This window comes from Branchiostoma belcheri, unplaced genomic scaffold, assembly GCF_001625305.1.
Source record: "Branchiostoma belcheri isolate BF01 breed outbred unplaced genomic scaffold, Haploidv18h27 scaffold61, whole genome shotgun sequence".
Lineage (NCBI taxonomy): Eukaryota > Metazoa > Chordata > Leptocardii > Amphioxiformes > Branchiostomatidae > Branchiostoma > Branchiostoma belcheri.
The window spans coordinates 1426002-1447200 of NW_017804254.1; the positions used below are offsets into that span (position 1 = coordinate 1426002).

General features: G+C 43.7%; 3 protein-coding genes across 9 annotated transcripts in view; 1 reads left to right on the forward strand and 2 right to left on the reverse strand.

Moving 5' to 3' along the window:
* Positions 1-1199: 1199 nt before the first annotated feature.
* On the reverse strand, positions 1200-2018 carry LOC109482934. Its single transcript, XM_019785832.1, has one exon. The coding sequence runs from the start codon at positions 1957-1959 to the stop codon at positions 1231-1233; it is 729 nt and encodes a 242-aa protein (XP_019641391.1). The 5' UTR covers positions 1960-2018; the 3' UTR covers positions 1200-1230.
* Positions 2019-9315: 7297 nt separating this feature from the next.
* On the forward strand, positions 9316-11024 carry LOC109482918 (protein phosphatase 1 regulatory subunit 3B-like). Its single transcript, XM_019785808.1, has one exon. It carries the CDS (start codon positions 9606-9608, stop codon positions 10551-10553), a length of 948 nt encoding a protein of 315 aa, XP_019641367.1. The 5' UTR covers positions 9316-9605; the 3' UTR covers positions 10554-11024.
* Positions 11025-14029: 3005 nt separating this feature from the next.
* Positions 14030-21199, reverse strand: part of LOC109482892 (cytoplasmic polyadenylation element-binding protein 2-like) — a 31871-nt gene continuing 24701 nt past the window's right edge. For 5 of the 7 annotated variants that reach the window (XM_019785775.1, XM_019785772.1, XM_019785771.1 and 2 more), the window contains 4 exons: positions 19771-19889; positions 19150-19264; positions 18157-18353; positions 14030-17578 (listed from right to left, as the gene is read on the reverse strand). In XM_019785775.1, coding sequence (XP_019641334.1) covers positions 17351-17578; positions 18157-18353; positions 19150-19264; positions 19771-19889 — 659 coding nt within the window. In that variant the 3' untranslated portion in view covers positions 14030-17350. The remainder of the gene's footprint in view (positions 17579-18156; positions 18354-19149; positions 19265-19770; positions 19890-21199) is intronic. The other 2 variants (XM_019785776.1, XM_019785773.1) reach the window with 1 other exon arrangement.

Sequence of the window (21199 nt, forward strand, 5' to 3'; positions counted from 1 at the left end):
TCAGACCTTTTCCAGTCGGTAGTGGTAGTTAGTTTACTCCCAGTCCCCTGGGTTGACAGTTCTGTGGTGGGGAGGGTTGGAACAACACCATTTGACAGAAAGTTGGTCAAGGATGTGCACTAGAGGACTGGTCATGTGATACTGTGTATTTCTGTCCAGTTGACTAAACACACACAACTGCCTTACCCAGAACAAGGACATTATACACAGTAAAATAATGTCCTTGCCCAGATATGTTCAGCGGTACGGCACATAGTTGACACGAACCCTGAACAGCAATATACTTATTATACACAGTTTTACATGAGCAGTGCTCTAAGGTTTTCTTGGAAGTGCAAAGAAAACATGCAAAATACGTTAGCCCTAGGCAGGATCCTAAGGCTAACGTATTTGCCGCGGGATAGCTCTGCCGGGGGAAAAAGAAAACGGCAACCAGTTTCCGTCTGTTTTTTTTAATACAAAATGTATGTATTAAAGTACTTTTAGCGATGATGTTTATATCAAAGCGCGGTCGATCTTTAGCACCAGCATCCGAGGACAGGTTACAGAAGAACCTGTGAGGTTGGGAGGTGCAGGTGACATGGGTGATGCGGTGGCACCGGAAGGGTTGGGTCGGAGCCTTGTGCCGGGATTTCTGCGTCAATAATCGCAATCCAACCAGGCCTAGGCCTAGCTTAGCTTCTTGAAACTATGCATCATTACCTTCGCCAAGAAGGTTATGTTTTTAGAGGCGTTCGTGCGTTTGTCCGTGTGTGTCTGTGTGTCTCTAAACACGATAACTCGAGAAGGCTTAATGGATTGTCTTGATATTTGGTAGGTGGATAGGTCTTGATCAGACCTCAAATTTTGGTCCCCCTGGCGGCTTGTTATTGTACTGCAGCGGAAATTCCAGTTTTGATATGATCTAGACGTCGACATAGTAGGGGCACGAAATAGTCTGTTGGTGTGTCCGTCTTCGTCTGTGTTCCGCATATTTCTGGTCAGCATAGCATAACTCCTTTATTTGTTTTTTAACTGGAGAAAATCAGACTGCACAGATGTCAAGTCAGTGTGACCTTTAAATTTCTGTTTTGACATCCTTTTTCATATTCCCATATTTTTCTTCATCATAAATCAGTGAAATCAACTTCTGTCTTTCAAAATTCAAAGTAGCCAGTATTACACAGGAGTGTTCGAGAGAGTCCATGAAATACTGATGTTCGTCCATCGCAGTCGATGATGACCCCAACTTCAGTCCTTGTGTGTCCGGGTGTGGCTGACGAGCCCAATTCTAGCCCGGAAGCACCTGCCGCAGACGTCACACTTGTGCTCAGGTAGTGGTTGTAGAGACGGGTTTTTCTCCCTCGCCTTTCGTGCCTCCCGCTTACTGACAGCCAGGCTGATGCGACGACGCTCAGCAAGCTCGGCGCCCTGGTGGACTAGTCTGCGCCACTGGTGACGGTCAGTGGCAGCGTCCTCCCAGTTTTCGACAGGAATGCTGAGGCTCTTCAGAGTTGCCTTGAGGCTGTCCTTGAAGCGGAGCTTGGGGCGGCCCGCTAGCCTTTTGCCTTCAGCCAGTTCCCCATACAGCAGCATTTTGGGTATGCGGCTGTCGTTCATCCGTCGGACGTGTCCTGCCCACCTTGCTTGGGCCTTCTCTATGAGGGTGTGAATGCTGGGCATGTTGGCACGGGAAAGTACCTCCGTATCTGGGGTGTGGTCTTGCCAATGAATTTTAAGGAGTCTACGAAGGCATGTTGTGTGGAAGTGATTTAGTTGTTTTGCATGTCTTCTGTAAACTGTCCAAGTCTCACAGGCATAGAGAAGAGTAGTAATGACTACTGCCTGATACACTTTAAGTTTTGTGCTGAGCTTGATTCCCCTTCGGTCCCAGACATTGCGTCGAAGTCTCCCAAAAGCACTGCTGGCCTTAGAGATTCTGCCGTTCACTTCCTCATCTATGTTTGCCTGCCGTGACATGGTACTGCCCAAGTAGGTGAACTTGTCCACAGGGTTTAGGACTTGGCCATGAACTGTGTCACAAGGTTCCTTGTAAGGTTTGCCGGGACGTGGTTGGTACAAAACTTCCGTCTTTTGGTGCTGATGATGAGACCAAAGTTGTCACAAGCCCCAGAGAACCTGTCGGTTGATACTTGCATATCCTGTCCGCTTGTGGCATTAAGGGCACAGTCATCGGCGAAGAGGAAGTCTTTCAGGACTGTGTGCTTCACCTTCGTTAGCGCAAGCAGGCGACGTTGGTTTAGTAACTTCCCGTCTGTTCTGTATTTGATGTCTATTCCCTCCTTGGTGCCGTGAAAGGCATCAGTCAGCATGGCTGTGAAGACAATACTGAATAGGGTTGGTGCCAAGACACACCCTTGCTTCACTCCATTGGTCACTGGAAAGGCTGTGGAGGTTTCTCCATCGTCTTGGACACGGGCTGTCATACCTTCATGGAACTGTCGTATCATGGAGGTGAAGCGTTCTGGGCAGCCGAACTTGGCCATGATCTTCCATAGCCCCTCTCTACTCACCAAGTCAAAGGCCTTAGTTAGGTCGATGAAGGTGGTGTATAGATCCTTGTGTTGTTCTTGACATTTCTCTTGGAGTTGTCTGGCTGCAAAGATCATGTCCACTGTGCCTCTGCCAGCTCGGAAGCCACACTGGCTCTCCGGAAGGTGACCTTGTTCAAGGTGTTTGATGAGGCGGTTTAGAAGGATTCTTGCTAGGATCTTGCCGGCTATGCACAAGAGTGAGATGCCACGATGGTTGTCGCAGGACTGACGGTTTCCTTTCCGTTTGTAGATGTGTACAATAGAGGCATCTTTGAAGTCCTGGGGGATTGTACCTTTCTCCCACATGGCACAAAAGATGTCAGTTAGCTTCTGGGTTAGCACATGTCCTCCAGACTTGTATACCTCGGCTGGAATGCCGTCGAGGCCTGGCGCTTTTCCATTGCTCATTTGGCTGATGGCCTTCTGAGTCTCGGAGAGGGACGGCAGTATATCCAGCTCTTGGTTAACTGGGATCTGTGGGAGACGTTCAATAGCTGCATTGTTGATGTTGGATGGGCGGTTTAGGACAGCTTCGAAGTGTTCAGCCCACCGATCCAGAATCTTGGCTCGATCTGTGATGAGTGTTGCCCCATCAGCACTAAGGAGAGGGGACGAGCTTGAGGCTTGGGGTCCATACAATGCTCTAATTCCGTCGTAAAAACGTTTAGAGTCTTTCATGTCAGCATAGGCTTGGATTTCATCCGCTTTTTTGCTGAGCCAGTCATCCTGCATCTGTCTGAGACGGTTCTGAACCTCTCTACGAATGTTAGTGAAGGCAGTCTTTTTGGCAATTGATGCAGGGTCGTTCATGGCGAGTCTGTGGAGATGGTGCTTTTGAGCCAGTAGGGATGAAATCTGTGGGTCGTTCTCGTCGAACCAGTCTTGGTTCTTCCGCTTTGTTGAACCCAGGTGCTCAAGGGCTGTTGAATATACAGTTTTCTTGAGTGTCGACCAATCGTCCTCCACAGAGGATTCACCCATGCGGAGATCTTTCAGTTTTCTGTTGAGATCATTAGCAAGCTCTACTGAGGTCTCCTCCTGCTTGAGTTTGGTAGTATCCAGTCTCTTGCAGGTCTTTTTCCCTGAGGACGTCTTTTTGGCTGGATCCGAAGTTTGACTCTGGACACGATCAGCCGGTGGTCTGTCCAACATTCGGCTCCACACATAGCTTTTGTGACCAGTACGTCCTGTCTGTCCTGTCTCCTCGTGATCACGTAGTCGATCAAGTGCCAATGTTTTGATCGAGGGTGCATCCAGGATGTTCTCTTCCGCTTGGGTAGGCGAAAGAGGGTGTTGGTGATGATGAGTTCGTGAATGGAGCAGAGCTTCAAGAGCAGTAGCCCATTGCTGTTGCATTTTCCAACACCATGATGTCCAATAGTACCATTCCACGTTTTGTAGTCTTTCCCTACTCTAGCGTTTAGGTCACCAAGAATGATGACCTTATCTTTCTTGGGGACAGCCGAGATGAGGCGATCAAGCTCCTCATAAAACTTGTCTTTAGCCTCCTGAGGATTGGTCATTGTGGGAGCATAGCTACTAATTATTGTTACATTCTTGTTTTGTCCAAGAGGGAGTTTGAGGGTCATGAGACGGTCATTAATGCCTCTGGGTAAGCTTGCAAGTTTGGGGACAAGGTGAGTTTTTATAGCAAAGCCAACACCTGCTTCCCTTCGATCCTTCTCACTGCGACCACTCCAGAAGAATGTATACCCTCCTCCTGGTTCGGACAGCTTGCCTTCACCGGGTATACGGGTCTCACTAAGGGCAGCTATATCAATGTTGTAACGGGCAAGTTCTCTTGCCACGAGTGCTGTTCGCCGACTAGGTCTGTCCGCCTTGGCACTGTCCAGTAGAGTCCGGACATTCCATGTGCCTAAGGTGACTGTAGTTTCATTTACTTTCTTTGCATTTCTGTTTCGACCGCAAGATTTGGGATTCCCTCCAGCCGCGGCCTGCTGGTCGGGTTGGGTTGAGGCAGGCTATGTTTGGGGTCACCTTTTCTAGCCCGTCCTCATGCTGCGGAGGCGAGCAGAGCTATCCTAAAGAGGGCTGCTCGGTCACATAGGTTGCTGCCGGGTTCCACTTCTGCCTCAAGTCAGTGGAAGACGACCCAATAGCCTAAGTCGCCTGTGTGCAGGTTTACGGCTGCAGCTTGGGTGTAATCCGCACTTGCTGTTTCGCCGCTCCCCCATCGCCACAGGACTTTTGAAGTCAGGACTTGCGCTTCTGATGTGGATTAAGGTGAGGAAGGGTCGCGCAAAGTCAGCCAGCCTCACCCTCTCGTCCCGGCTCTTCCTAATCCAGTGGCAAGACATAATCAGGACGACTGGGGATGAGCAGGGATGCAGCTATTTGACCCATAGCTGGGGACATGGCCCCTCACGTGGTTTCGCCCGCCTGCTGAAGCGGTGTACCGGGGTGTGGCGCTTGGAGCCAACACGTGAGAGTTTAGGGATAGGTGAGGTACGGTGGTGCCTGTCCACCCGACTGATGTTTTTGTCGGGTGCAGCAGACAGGCAACCAAGGATACGGACCAAGGTACGATGTGCAAGCCCAGGGCATGTTCCCTGGTTCGGTGTGCAAACCCGAGGTACTGACCACTACCCAGAGCCCCTACACCCCAGAAATACTAGTATACCGATTATGACATTTGTAATGTCCTTGAAATGTTGAAATATACCTGTAGCGACTAACGTTGTGTCTTGTTACAGTACTTCTTATTAAATCAAGGACATTATCCCTTGATTAAATTGAATTATTCCCCAAAGTTCAAGAGACCCTTATATAGATATATGTACTCTATCAATATTCAGCGGCAAAGGAAGGCCAAGTTTAGCCTGGAGTCCAACCTTGTCGGCTCCCCAAGATCCGCTACCCCGCCAACGAGGGCGTTAGTCTCAACCAGACTCCTTTGTAGCTACTAAGGCCATGTTGATTTGATTATATGGATGACATCCTCCGAGAACCCCAAAACTGATGCGCGCGTGCGAATAAAAAAAAAGTTTTGCAAAAAAAAAAAGTTTTTTTCATTATGAAATCTACGTGGTCATGAGGGTTGAAGAAATGGGACAAGAATATGGTTTAGCGAATAATCTAGTCTTCAAGTTCATTTCTTTACAATTTCGTCTTTTTTCGTTTGATTTTGGCATCCAGCATTCTACGACATTGGTATAGTTTTTATTTACTATTTTTTTGTAACTTACGGTATATTTTTGTTCATTTTGCAACTGTTTTGTACGATTTACAGTATGGTTGAAAACTTTTTTTTTTTTGGAAACGGCCGAAAATTCATGCGCGCGCGGATGTCATCCATATAATCAAATCAACATGGCCTAAGGCTGAATAAATAGTAGAAATCAACCTATAGCTAAAAAAAGTGGCCAGAGTAGTTGGCCGGCCAGAGAGGGTCCATAAATGGCCAATTAAATCCCCCTTTTAGGCCGACCCCAACTTTTTGGATGAGTTAAATTCTGTAGGCTTGGTCAAAATGCCTTATTCAGCCTGCAAAGGCTAATCTAAGTTACCCAGTTGAAGAATGCAATACAACGTCTGTAACGACCTTTGACAAATGAGATTGTTTACACCACGGCAAGGAACCTTTAACCTCGTTTTCTAAAAAAAGAAGAACAAAGGTTGTCGTTACTCTAGTGTACTTGCTGACTACTGGGTAACGGAAAAATTTGAGCCTTTGCAATTGAAGGCTTCAAGTTTCTGAATAGTACAGATTTTGAAATGTAATTTTATTTTGGCAGTACAGTAGAAATCTAGCGACCTCTCCATCGCGAAATTCAGACACCCTGAACATTTTTTGCCTTATGTTTGCTACTGGTGAAAACAACAATAAAACACTAATAGAACACTAATGGAGAAAAAAAAACAAGCTTAAGCTCCTCTTCTACCAGCAAAATTGTTAATTCCACTTCCTCTCCATCTACTAAGAGCCTGAGTTTACCACAATCAATACCTTACATTGTGCAGAACAGCAGAATCAGCATTTTTACACAAACAGTAAGGATGTACTATGATGAAAGTTCAGATGTAAGGATGTGTTTGTTTTGCAGGAGCAGAATTTAGATGTCGTGGCAATTTTAAAATCTTATGGACCCACCCACTGTTTGTTTTTTTCTGCAGCAACAGTTACATTAGAGGTCAATGGCACGTTTAACATATAGCCTGGATGGCAGACTCCGGCTTGACAATCCCTTCGAATTCAGCTGGCCTGGGGAAGCCACAAGTCCCGATCCCAGAGTGAGCACAGCATGGTCTATCTGCGGGGTGTCTATGGTAAAATTTTCGGAGCCGAGGTCCTACTAGACTAGCCTGTATACTATCCCTAGCAACAGTCTGGCACCCAAGCTATTATAGCAGTCGTGTGCACAAACATGTACTTTACACCCGCGCAGTCTCCCCATGTCAAGCCTAGGTCACCCTGGGCTGGGTCACCCTGACCTACCTGTAGGCTTATGTAATCTCCAACAGATCCCTTTGAGTTTCGGTGGCAAGACAGTATCCATTAGCCTGAGGAGTTTGTACGGCCATCGAAGGAGTGGCCAATGGACACATGCCTTGCCACCATATGATCTGCTTGGAGATTAGGCTCAGGCAAGGACATAGTTAATGACCTAGGCTTATGTAACTTCTACAGGGCCATTGTGTGGCATTCTTGGTCCAGTTTTCAATACATGTAAACCACCAAGTTAATGTATGAACTCAGGGTTAACGTTGAAATCAGACATCTCCTATCAAGGACGTCCTTGCTCCAATCCATAAAATTATGCGTGTCTGATGAGCCAATCTTGCTTTCATGTGTGCAGGTGCGGTGTCTTGATCGTGTGCCAACAAAATACAGTCACACTCACAGTGAAGTTTTTCACACTCCATGGAGTGTTTGCAATTATCTTAAAACATCGAAATTATAATATTAATGGTTGAATTATCAAGAAAGGGCGGAACGAGTTATTTGGTACGACCCTGTCCTCCGTGAGCCTGCTACAGACATTACATCTAAGGGAATTCTAGGGTGGCATATTATTAAGACAGTATCAAATTGGCCAGGCAGTATGTATCCACTGACCAGAGGGGGTCCAATACGGCACCCAGGGGTGCTTATAGGGCCCAAGGGTGCCGTATTGGACCCTTTCTGATACTAATACTTGTATACTGCCTGGCCAAATTTGATATTGTCTTATGCCACCCAAAAATGCTGATTCTGCTGTTCTGCACAATGTGAGATATTGATTGTGGTAAACTCGGGCTCTTATATTAGATCAAGGAGCTCCGGAGGTTAAGTACACCTCCTTGATTAGATGGAGAGGGAGTGGAAGAAACAATTTTGCTGGTAGAAGAGGTGCTTGTTTTTTTTCTATGTCAGTGTTCTTTATTTTTGTTTTCACCAGTAGCAAACATAAGGGGAAAATGTTCTGGGTGTCTGAATTTCGCGATGGAGAGGTCACTGTTACAGCCAAAATAAAATTACATGTCAACATGTGTACTTTTCAGAAACTTGAAGCCTTCAAATGCTCAATTTTTTTCCGTTACCCAGTAGTCAGCAAGTGCACTAGGCTTGGAGAGTCAATGGTAGCCTGGGTTCCAAACCCATACTGCCATAGCACACTGGACACAAGTATCTCTTGGAACCCATGCCAGGCTAGGAGATTGGAGATTAACATTAATTGCGCGCATTGGAGCAAGGTCCTTGATTTTTTGGAGCAAGGACTTGTAGAATGTCCTTGATTGGAGAAACCTCCTTGGAGATACGAAGGGGGGAATGACCGCAAGTGACCTCAAATGATCTCAAATGGAATACGCGTTCGATTCGGGTTCTAACAAGAAGGTGGAACCCATACAGCCCAAATCTGACCACGTACCGTGGGGATTTCGTTGGGCAGAGCACCCCCATGCCGGCACCCCCATTGACCCCCCCCCATTGGAACGAAGGATGGCTGTGCTCTTCTTATATTATATATTATATAAAACATGCACGCCTTTCTGAATTTTTGCTTTAATATCTTCGTCCTCGTAGCCCTGTTGGTTTTTGCAATAGGGCAATTGGTGAACTGCTCTTCAATACACTGCCTTGCCACCATATGATCTGCTTGGAGATTAGGCTTATGCAAGAACATAATGGCCCACAATGTCCTAGGCTTATGCAAGGAGGTTCAATTAAACCTCCTTGGCTTATGTACGGTAACTTCTGAATTTTTGCTTTGTCTTCGAAGCCCTGTCGGTTTTTGGATAAAGCCCAAATGGTGAACTGCTCTTCTGAATATGCACGACTTTCTTAATCTTTCCTTTGTCTTCTTGGCCCTGTCAGTATTTGCACAAACCCCATGGGTAAACACTGAATTGCTGTGTTTTTCAGCGTACATACAGCAAACCATGGTCAACCAAAATCGCGCTCATATGATATACATATAACCAAGGAGGTTTAAACCTTCTTGATATATAACAAGTTACTAGTATTTTGAGATTTGTCAAGGACGCAACGTGAAACCAAGGCTTGGCGAAACAGATGTGAAGTCCTCCTTGATAAAGACTTGGTAGGCTAGGCGATTAAATCGCCTTGGTCATCACTTGCATCATCCGATATCAGCTGTTCAGGTCGACGACCACGTGTGAGAATAGAAACAGGATCAGCCTGTCCACACATGTAAACAGCCAGTCTCTGGGGATGTTCACGTGCTACCTGCATGCAGACGTTTGGAATCCTCCCTCGTGATTGGTTAACTGGATGATCATGTTATACGATCCGCGACGCTGATTGGGCCACTCCTCCTGAGCACGTGAACGATTCATGACGTCTGGCCGCCGTTAGGTGATGGTGCAACACGTCTGAATCACTCAGGCTGTGTTTCCCGTTCATTTGCCATTGCTTGGAAGCAAGGAGGACACGCTGGCGTGTAAAGTGGGGGAGAACGACGAGAAGCCTCCCCAGTGCAACTTGTTGAACGCCGAGACGACTGCACATCACCACTCTACATCACGCGATTGCTGGGAAGAAAGACGCCATTTCTCAGAACGGTATTACGGACTGTAAATTATTCCGTGAACTGTGCATTTTCAAGCTCCATGCTCGCCATTAGATCGCCAGTAGCAGCAATGCCGGTGGACTGCGGCTTCATGTACCCTCCAAGCCCAAGTCCCCCTCACATCGGCTACCTGAACGCGTCTGGACTTTTGAGGGATCTTGAAAAACTCCGTCTTAGATCTGCTTCCAGATCGCAGATGACGAAACCGTTGTATTCAAAATGTCGGACGACACTTCTCACACCCTTGAAACCATGCATCAACAGAGCGGAGGAACCCAAGCATGTCACGAACAATTCGCGAGACGCTAAGGGGAAGGGGAAGGCTCGGAAGAAGGTGTCTTTCGCCGATACTCAAGGACTATCCCTCGTCAGCGTACGTTTGGTTGAAGACCCACAGGAACCCCCCGTACTCAGTACGAACCTGATCGCTGCGGTAATCAATGGGGCCCGTCCATCGGCTGAGCAGCACTCCAACTTGGTCTTTAACTTCGCCCAACCCGCCGCGGACTACCTCACCATGCGGCAGAGACTAGACCGACAAAACGTCTGCCTCGAAAACGCCATCATCAAAGAAAAATCCATCATGGGGACGGTCAAAGTGAAGAACCTGGCGTTCGAGAAACAGTTGGAGGTGCGGGTCACCTTCAACGGGTGGGAATCTTACAAGGACCTGGAGGCATCTTACAGCAGTTCTGAAGGAAAGAACTATGACACGTTTTCCTTCGAGTTCGACGTCCCCTCACACCTACAACCACAGAACAAGATCGAGTTCTGCTTGGCGTACACGTGTGGCGGACAGACCCACTGGGACAGTAATGACGGTCAGAACTACCAGATCGTTTCCGCCGAGTGGAAGTCCATGCAGGAGTTCACGTCGCCGTGGACGCGAGCGAACAACCGGGACAGTCCGTCACCTGTGTCCGACTACGTCTCCCCGCAGTTCCCAACATGGGCGGCCCACGCCAAGTCGGACATCCCGTATTACTGAAGACAGAACTAGGAAAAAGACTGTTGAAAATGGACAGAGCACAACTTGCGAAATTACGTGAACTCTGAATGACCTGTCGCTACAACTATGTTTGTGTTGAATACTTGTCCGAAAGGGGGAGATATTTAGCGATATTTATGCATACTGCACAAAATTTTACATGGTATTGCTGCTAGCTATAGTCGGAAATTAATTTGTTGTCCTTGGCAAATCCACGTGAGTCCATTTCACGTGGCGGGGAATCGTTTGTACTTGGCCCAGTTTTGTGCCCAGTGCCCACCACTGGTAGCCTGGCACCCAGACGTTAGATAAGTCTTGTTTACACTTTTCAGTCTACGGTCTGTGGAGTGTTTTTGTCAAAGTACAATGTATTATGAGAGGAATGTTATTAACACATATCATGCCTAGCCGATTTAGGCATGTCTTGTGTAAACAACAGTATTTACAATTATCTTAGACAAACAAAAAAACAGTACTCAGGGTTGGACAAGTTTTCAAAAATCCACTTGCCCTATTGGGCAAGTACATGGACATCTCCACTTGCCCGAACCAACTTTTCACTTGCCCAAAATAAACGACATTTTTATATGCATTTTCACTACCAGCAAGAAAGCTATTTTCATTTTAGAGTTATCAAAATAAGGTGGTTTGAGACTTAATACAATATCATGGCCAAATCATTAGTAATTTTGCTCCAAACACCATAGCGGGTATACTTCGCATCCCAAAAATTTACTTTCCCAATCGGGCAAGTACAGGGGGATATTCACTTGCCCGAACAGTACTTTTACTTGCCCTGGGCAAGTGGGCAATGGGACTTGTCCAACCCTGGGTCACTTTGCTGGCAAACGTAAATTGTTGTTGACCTACTGGACATAATTAATTCATAGCAAAAAAGAACAGAGCTTTTTTTTAAATGTTGACATTTCAGAAGAGGTATGCTAGCTTCCATGTAAGTGTACCAATGTTGACTTTTGGATAAACTGTGTACTAATAGTGCAGTGCAATTGTAATTTTTGCCAGTTTTGGGGCAATACTGTGTATTGATGATAAGGTATGATCATCGAAACGACTTGAGACTGTACTAGTGTTCAAAAGCAATGGTGTGACTGAGGTCAAATAGGTGAAAGAAAAGGGATTGTATTGATGGAAATGGTTACATGATGTTGCCAAAATTTTGGTTCGAAGATGTGTCAAAGCGGAACAGTCATTCGTTATATCTGTGACCTGTTAAAGTCCAATCAGATCCTTGGGTGGACACTGCCTTGCCACCAAAAGGATCTGCTTGAATATTAACCTGTGCCATAGGACTTTTTGTAAGAATTTTGATGTCACAAACAACATTGTGACACACCAAAAAGTTGATAACGAAGAGACAATGACCAAGTGCCAGTTAGACAATGAGTGCCAGTTCTGTGAAGGGGTCATTTGTAATTGACACGTTAAGTGATTTTATGACAAATGGTGCTTTGTTTTTACATAATTGGGTACATGAGCTAAGTGCCCATGTACATGTACAGAAGCAACCTTGGGTGAAGTGAGAAAAACGGAGAGTAGTTTTGTAGTAGAAGTTGTGACTAGTGGAAGGATGGAATGCTGCAGTAGGAAGGTGGTCTGTATAGAAGCACCTGGTGGGAAAAATGGCTGCTGTTGGTGGTCATATTTTCGAGTGATTATATTAAATCTTGGGATATTTTCAAAGTATTTTCTTCTGGTTCTTTATTCTCCAAATGGAGGTGTGTGTGTGTGTGCTTGCACGGCTGTGGTAAAAGATTGGCAAGGGTATTTTTTTTCATGGTCCAAGTTTAATTTGAAATTCTCAATCCTCTGTGAAATGATATCAGATACAAGCCAGGATGCATTCCTATTTGTATTTCGGGCTTCTCATACTAGCTCCCTAATTTCTTAGCAAGCAAGTATGGGAACACTGGTATACAGATAAGGATAGGATAGGATAGCACCAGGCCATGCAGGCTAATCAGATACTAACATTGCTGTGCAATAAGTGTTTTTTGTGAAAATTGATTTTGGTCTTACTTATGGGTATTCTTTCCTGCGGAATGTGATGCCCCCATTTGCCCCAGATTGACTTTGGCAAGTCACTGGCGACCTTGAATTGTGATACTAGGATTTATGCTAATTATGACTCGGTTTGCATAATTACTGAGAAAATTATATAAATTCATTGTTTTATTAAAAGGAACATGTAATGGGGTGGCAGGTGGAACAGATTATGCAAATAATGGCCTAATTGGCACAATTTAATAATACGAAAATGTTATGGCTCCTTAGAGGTAAATGATGGGAATTTCAAAAACTTAAAATGTTAGTTGAAACTGAACATCATTGTTCATAACTAATGTAAATGAGGGCATTTCAAATCAAATTCTGCCAAAAGGATGACTTTCTCACCTAGAATGTATGAAATTTTTTGAGTAGAGAAGACCATTCAATTGACTAAAATAGATTATGCTGAATACAACCTTATTTCCATAATAATTGAGACAATAACAATTATGAAAGTGCTGAACATTTTACAAAGGTATGAGTGTCTGAACTCTAGTGGGTCCAACAGTAGTTACTGTAGTACTGTGATATTGTTAAACAAAGGAAAACCTTGTTTTTGCTCTGTTTCTTTTTCTCCAAACAAATAAGGTCAATGACCTGAACCAAACTGCCACCATGGTAACTAGTGTTGGGTTACATCATGTTGCAATTTTATGGCAGGAGGGATGTGGAGTAGGAATTACCGTAACAGAGCAGGCTATATGCAAAGGTAACCATTACTAGTATACATTTGCAAACGTTACCTTTCTAGTTCACTTTATGTCTGCGGTAGCAAAAGTCTGCGGTCTGACAAAAATGGACATGTTCAAGGAACTACACTCGCAGCAAAAAGAAAGTTGGCAAATTATTTGTTCATGGTAATGAAAAGTTTGCAGTACAGAAGTGACCGCGTAAACCGCAAACATAAAGTACCGTGAAAAAAATTGTGAATTACAGTAACTGGATGAGAGCTGGAGAAGTCTCTGAGTGACACCTGTCTTGGCATGGAAGTATTTGACAGACAGATTTCAGTGACAGTTGTGATGATATGAAACATGACTGGGCTCGAAAGAATACCAGCATAGTGCAGGCACCTGCTTCATACCTGCACTACTGGATATTTCTTCCCAAACTTGCTTCACACAGTTGCATTCAAACTGAAGATCCTGATGTACAGCAGACTAACTATGATGCCAGAAAAACTTAAATTGTCTTTGATGGACAGAAAATAAGTAGTTCAGTAAAATTTGACTGTCATTTGCAAAAAATATACAGGATTTTGAGCCCTGTACTATAGCCCTGTACAAGCATGATGGGTCCATGAGCAGAGGCGAGACCATGACATCCGTGCTTGCCCAGTTAGATGTTGTTAATAGAACCACAAAATGTAAGCAGCATGTTAGTACGCATATTAGTCACCAGCCACACAGTTGTCTAGATTGTGCTTTATTGTACCACTTCCAGAGCTACAGAAATCTTGGAGGGTATTTTCATAGATTGCAATTGTATAAATACTCAGCAGCAAAAGGTATCAACAATTGTGTTATCAATTAACTATAAATTCCTCTAGGAGAATAAATATTGTGGATCAAAATTACTCCGACTCATCTGACTGTACACTTGAATTTTTTTTCTTGAAAAACATAGAAACTTTAATATTCTGCATTTATTTGAAAAAATACTAACAGAAACAAGAACTCCCCATATACATAAAAACAAAATTATAAAGGTTGGCAACAAACAGCAAACTCTTTGAGTAGCAAACACCGCAAGTTAATTATCTTCCACAAGATGATCATCAACCACCAGAAACTTGAAACATCCAAGCCCAATTCCATCACTAGACACAAAGTCAAAGATATGCTCACAAATTACGAAACGTATCTCTCCATACAACAAGTGAAAATAAATTTTTAAGAACCTCTGATATACTAATTATACATTCCAAAAAGTATGAAACATCAAATCTACAAAGTCTACATAGCAAAACATTCTGTATAGCCTTTCAATTCTTCTCTCTACTTCTAGCAGTTATAATGAAGAACAGAGATATTTCAAACATTGTCCATTACAATTGTTGCTAGAAATTTGCTCCAGGGGTATACATAGAAGTGTATAACTCAGGAAATCTTTAGCAAAACAGACTTGAAAATCTGTCTCCACAAACATTGTTCTTCTGTATTGCACATTAAAGTCAATACCACAATTATAGTGATGTGTGCAGAAAACACTTCACATCAACATTGGTGAAATCTTGTAGTATGTTCAACAACTGGTTACACAGATATGCTTGAATAGCACCACATGGGTATATAGTAATACAAGAAACCATGCAAAAATGTATACCCCAAACATGAGTGTGCTGATCATCAAAATCCATCTATTTTGTAATACAAAAATGGAATATTATAAAATCTTGAGAAAATGTAACATTTCTTACAAAGTTCCCTCAAGATATATTACTCTGAATAACTAGCTATATAATAAAAAGTTTAAAGCTTTCCAGTTTTCATATGCAAAAAAGCAGAACAATACAAGAAAAATAAAATTACCTCATCTCTTAAATCATCTGCAGAATTAAATTAATCTTCTTCTCTCATTCCTAACTTTCAAGAATAAACTTCAAAATATCTATTTGCTCTAATTCTGGAAAGTCTTGAGGTATTGCAAATGGTACATAGGTGGAAAGCCTGCCTAAAAAGTTTTCACAGTCACCAGTAAAAAAGTAGGCTGTAAGAATATGTGCTATCTGCTAAAAAATCGGAACCTTTCCTCAAAGAATATTTCTTTTTTTACCGCAAAGTGTATACAAACCGTGAAAGGCAGATTAGACACCCTAGAACATCAAATACTGTAGGAACATGTGACAACCTCTAGATTTTGATACTAGAAAATATAGCGTTACCTCATCTTTCCTGAGGCATTGCAACCCACGTGGTGAGAGTGTGTCTGCACCGACATGAACACAGTGCCTTTCCAACTTGGAACAGGTTCCCTGAGTGAGAGAACTTCAAAGTGAAGTCACACTCACCGCACCATTCCCTCACCCCTATATAAGCAGTCCAGCGGGGGTTGGAAGGTATATATTTATATATATATACTAACAACATTGGAGTAGATGCGTTATCATATTCCCTACTAGGTATCCATACAATATTATACCTACATTTTGTTCTTTGAAAGAGCATCTACAGTACCATACGGAGCAAGCACCCTAACTGTGAAGACAAAAAAAAACATTGCACAGAGTACATACTTGCTAATTAGTCAAGCTAATTACCAAGTTGGATACTGTTATTATTAATTAATCAGCACTAGTTCAGAACAAACCCTGATCTGTGCATGCAGCAGCAAAAACTTACTTGCACATCTTTTGTGCACGAGATAGTTGATTGGAGAGATTCTACTAAGAACCCTAGTAGTAGAGGAGCTAATGTCTACATTATCCCTGTCCCTGAACAATGTTGGATCACCTTTTTCTTCCATAGGTGACATGGCTACACACAATATCACAGGAGTCATGGTTTTCTACAGGTAGTATTGTCCTATATAGTGCTCCATTTATCAATCTACTTGTGCTTTTTTTTCTTCTTCTTTTTTGGGCTACAGGAGTGGCAACCATGCTCTTGATAAATATCATAGGCCAATACATCAACTATTATAGTAGAGCCACCCACTGAGATATTTCCACATAACCATGCTGTGTTCGGTCACCGTAGGCGTACGCAGGGCCTTACGGAGGTATTTTGTTTTTTGGGTAAGTAACTAACAGCCTTACTGATGAGTTGTGTTTCTTCAACTTGCTTGGTAAGCTAGTCGGCCTTACTGGTCTTTCGTAGGCTGGCTCTAAGTCTGCATTGGTTTCACAAAGGCTGAATCTTTGGTAATGTAACCATGATGACCTCTATTGGAGATTAAATATATTATGCCTGAACGTTAACTACATATCCTGGTTAGTATGAGTAGTGTATTCCCTGTTCCTGTCCATTTTTTCTTTTTGCACCCACCCTATACTGTCTCTCTCTGTGGCAGTCCAACCATTATATTCCTTTGGTTTCTATGGATAGGACTGAACAGTATGCTGTGAGTGTGTGTGTGTCTGTGTGTGTGTGTGCGTGTGCATGCATGTGTGTGTATGTGTGTGACTGGTTGTACCTGTGTTGTGTTGTGTGTGTGTGTGCATGCACAAGACAATGAGACGTGTAAGACAAAGAGATGAACACCTACCATAAAAAGGAATGGATGTGAATGATACGTGAAAATAGAAAAAGATCTGTATATTTCATGCTCTAAAGTTGTGCATTTTTCATGACATAAACACGACCATACTTCCTGTGGTAGGACATAGAAACTACCACGAGACTTCTGACAACGTTAGCGTGTGGACAGCACACTGATACATGTACTCATGTACGGAGGTGAAGAAAACACACATATGTAGCCTTTAGGCAAGATGAAGCCCACTCACTGTGGGAGTGTAGACTGGAGGTACTCTAGGTTATAAGGGTAGTTTCCCTGTTACAGGAGTCACTGGTGAATTCCTGTTTGAAGATGTGTGTGTGTGTGAAGTTAGGGATGGTAGTATGAATGTGTGGAGTGTGGGGGTACAAGTATGCGTGTGTACACGTGTGTGTGTATGTGTGTACATGTGTGTGTGTACATGCGTGTGTGTGTGTGTACATGTGTGTGTGTGTGTGTGTGTGTGTACATGTGTGTCGTGCACAGGCCAACAGCATTGCCAACTGCTTCCATCAACACCAGCGGAAGGGGACGGCGCGCGGACGGTCGGCGCCCTCCTTCACCAGCGGCTTGTGAAACTCGCGTCCAGCGCGGGAGTGGATGTTGGCCCAGCAGTGTTCGCAGTAGTACTGCAGGCAGGTCACATTGGCACAGAAGAACGGTGCAAACTTGCCGCCGCAACGTGCACCCTGACACTCGTCGCACATCTGGTCATCCAGCACGTACGGTTTCACCTCAACCTGCGCCGGGCAAGGGACACAAGTTAAACAACCATCACAACAGGCCCAACATCATCAGAAACCATCACAAGAACCATTATAACAGGCGTAACATCATCAGAAAACATACCACGTACTTGCTTTGGGGCTAGTGGATTTTAGAGTGGTCTTAAAGTGTCATAGAATGTAATAGCTTTGTCAAGGAACAGAATATGGGTAACCTGCATTTATGTTTTAAAATACCAACAGTAGGTGGTAGACTGAACGGACTAAACAAACAATGACAAATCAACAGCACAAGCAGTAGGTCAGCTCTTAGGAAAAACACAAAAAAATACAGGCTTCGTACTGCAAACCTGTAAAAAAAACCCATAACAATTTGTGATACTAAAGGCTTGACAAAAGAACTAGTTTTTGAATCTTTCCTGTCCACACTGATCTTTGCTGCTTATCTTTCTGCTGCAGTTTTACAAACCATCACTAGAGGGCACAGCTGACACATGTTCAAACCTATGGCTATGCAGTGTTATCAACACATTGCAAGCTGTTACCCATATGATCTCCTTGGCAGGTGCTATACAATGTAGCATACTAAGTACCAGTTTTCTTCCTACCCTCTTGTCGATGTCTCCGTGCTGAAGTTGCACGAAGCGGGCGGAGATGGCGGCGATGTAGCTCTGTTGGTTGGAGAACGCCACCCGCCCGGCGCCCTTCGGGTACTTGAGCTCGGGGTCGGTGTCGATCCCGGCGTAGCAGACACCGCCGTACAGACGGTCCATGATCATGGCCAGTTCCACTGTGGGGGGGGGGTAGGGACAGTACGTTAGGCTTAGGAAAAAAAATGTTGTATTTCCCGCTTCAGTCCTGAAAAATTAGGGTCGGTAGGTAGGGATTCTCTTTTCTTTCTTTTTTTTACACTTAAGTGATCTCTAGTGATCCAACTTATACAATACAATAAACTTACATGCAATTGTACATGAGCATACTTATATTTTAAATGTCAATGTTGGAAAACCGATTGTACAATGTTTCATCACTAAGAACTGCTCAAACTTTAAACTGCAAAAATCTCCTTTTCACTCCTCCTCGAAGGAAAAACATGATATTGTACCATCTTGGCAAGGGAATCATACATCAAAAGAAGGGTGAGGCTTCAGACATACCATTCTTAGGCCACACCAATTTAATTTCTTGGTTAACGGATTTTTCTAGAAAAGTAATGGAGCGGGCGGGCGAAAAAATAAAAACAGTCCTAGGCATCCTATTATGGCCCCAAATAGTACGATAGGAGCCATGAAGTCAACACACCAGATTGGTTCAAAATTTAAACAATGAATTTTGAACTTTTGATGATAACACTGCATTGACAGATTGAACTGTTTTCAACTGTTCAGGTCAAAATATGAGCATTTTGCAGTTGATTCTCCATTCCTTTTTTTTTTTTTTGCAAATAAGAAAAAAATGAAGCAGGCGAATCCGTTAACCAAGAAATTAAATTGGTGTGGCCTTAGATTGGAATGTTTCTTTTTACCATGATATCAATACCATGTTGTCACTGCTATGTGACAGGTAGGAAGCGAACCCATCCTTACCAGCACGCAAAGGTCTGGGGACTCCCCCTACAAAGATTGTCTTGCGCGGGTCCAGCGGTTGTGACCCATCCATGACAAAGTCACTGTCAGCAAGATTCCACGGTCGAATCTGTACCTAGAGAAACAAAACCATTGTCGCATTTTAACACATTTATGAGACTACAATGCATTTCATAGAAGTATACATGGCCAGCATCAAAAATCACGCTGAAGGTTCGAAATATTTTTTTCTGCAAACTTGCACTGGTGACACGACAATGCAAAATTCTGTCCAGGGATGGAAAGACAGTTGGACACATAGAGCTTTGATTGCAAAAGAAATCTCTACATCTGAGAATAACTTTGAAATGCACTGCGCCTGTGCGAAACCCGGATTTTAAAGTTTTTGTTGGATGTTTTGTCAACATTGCATTTAGAATTTTCCCTGTTGCAGAATATATATTTTCAACATTGACAACATTTAGAAACTACAGACAGAATGTTGACGTTCTGCTGACGTGCTACGCACAAATACATTACGGGTTTTGCGCAAGTGCAGTATGTTCTGCTGATGTGCTAACTTCTCCCAACCCAACATGTAGACCAAACTTTCCTCAGTACAAGTAATGGTAGAAGGCTTACTGGCTTGTCCTTCATGGTGGGGCTGGACACACAGTAGTACAGCTTGTCGTCCTCCTTGATGCAGGCGTCGATCAGGGCCTGGACGGAACGCTCATCTTGGAACAGCAGGAATGCATACCCTACAGACACAGGACACAAAGACTCTCTATTGTAAATCACTCAGACTATATTTGCTGTACTTTTACATTTGCCATTTTTGCGGTCACTTCTGTACCGCGAATCTCTCATTTCTGCGAACAAATGATTAGCTGACTTTCTTTCTTCTGCACCTGCCGCCACCGCAAACATACAGTTCTGCGAACAGGTCCATTTTTCTCAGACTGCAAAATTTTGCTACGGCAAATATAGTGATTGACAGTTACCACTGTCACACATAGCCAACACGATCATGGCCTCCCGAAAACTGCCAACCTCTCCCTAACCATGCTTAGGAGTAGGTCGGCTGGTGTTTGGCCAAGTTGGCTACTGTTCAGCTGTGCCAGCTGAATGTTTCAAAATGTTTTAAATGTTTGGGTGTGGACAAAAAAAAATTGGGAGGTTCGGCCACTGTTGGCTGGTGTTCAGGAGTGGGTTAGCACTGTGGTTGGCAGTCAAATTTGACCCAAATTTAACCGAAATTTAATTCCATTCGTAAAGAAAGTTAGGCGAGGCCTAAATATGGTCAGACTGCTGCTCCCAGTCCATTAGTCTGCGCAGCTGAGGACTCTCTCTAGATGGCCAGTTCTAACCGCAGCATTTTTGCAGCCAAACATCTGCTTGGATATTAACTCTGAGGGTGTTTTGTCTTACATCAAACTCAGTGAGTTAACCAAATACATCACCCGGACCATGACTGCCTTATTGTGTTTCCGTGTTGCCATGAGGCCTAGGAAAAAATATTTTGTGTTTGCTGTTTCCCGACCGACCCTAGAAAAAACTGCCTGAGAGTACTAGTTATAGTATTGTTGATTAAAAGCTATTACATGATATTGTGTAATGCATATACGTAATTGTATGTACGCAACAGAGCAGATTAGCAAATTGAAGGTGGTGCAACTTGAAATTCTTCTGTGCAACCTATAGTTTTTGACCCAGGTTACATACTGGGCAACCTGCCTCAAAAAAGTATATGGTACACTGCACTAGCTATACATCTCCAAGGTCAGAAAAGAAAGGAAGAAAGAAAAAAAAGATAATCCCTACCTACTGACCTTAGTTTTTCAGGACTGAAACAGGAAACACAACTTTTTTTTCCTAGGCCTGTCTTTGATCTTCTCAGGTCCACCAAGTCACCCAGACAGGGTACTGACCCACCTTATGTATACCCCTCTCATTTTTTCCTAATTATCAAAAACTGCCAAGTGAAGTGAAAATGCAATCCGCTTTGTCTTCCTGTAACTTCATTATTAAGTGTTCAGTCATTCAACCTCGCATTTTGCAGACACAGACA

Bases quoted from the DNA above. Each gene is read 5' to 3' on its own strand.
- LOC109482934 (XM_019785832.1), bottom strand. From the start codon at position 1,959: ATGTCACGGCAGGCAAACATAGATGAGGAAGTGAACGGCAGAATCTCT.
- LOC109482918 (XM_019785808.1), top strand. From the start codon at position 9,606: ATGCTCGCCATTAGATCGCCAGTAGCAGCAATGCCGGTGGACTGCGGC.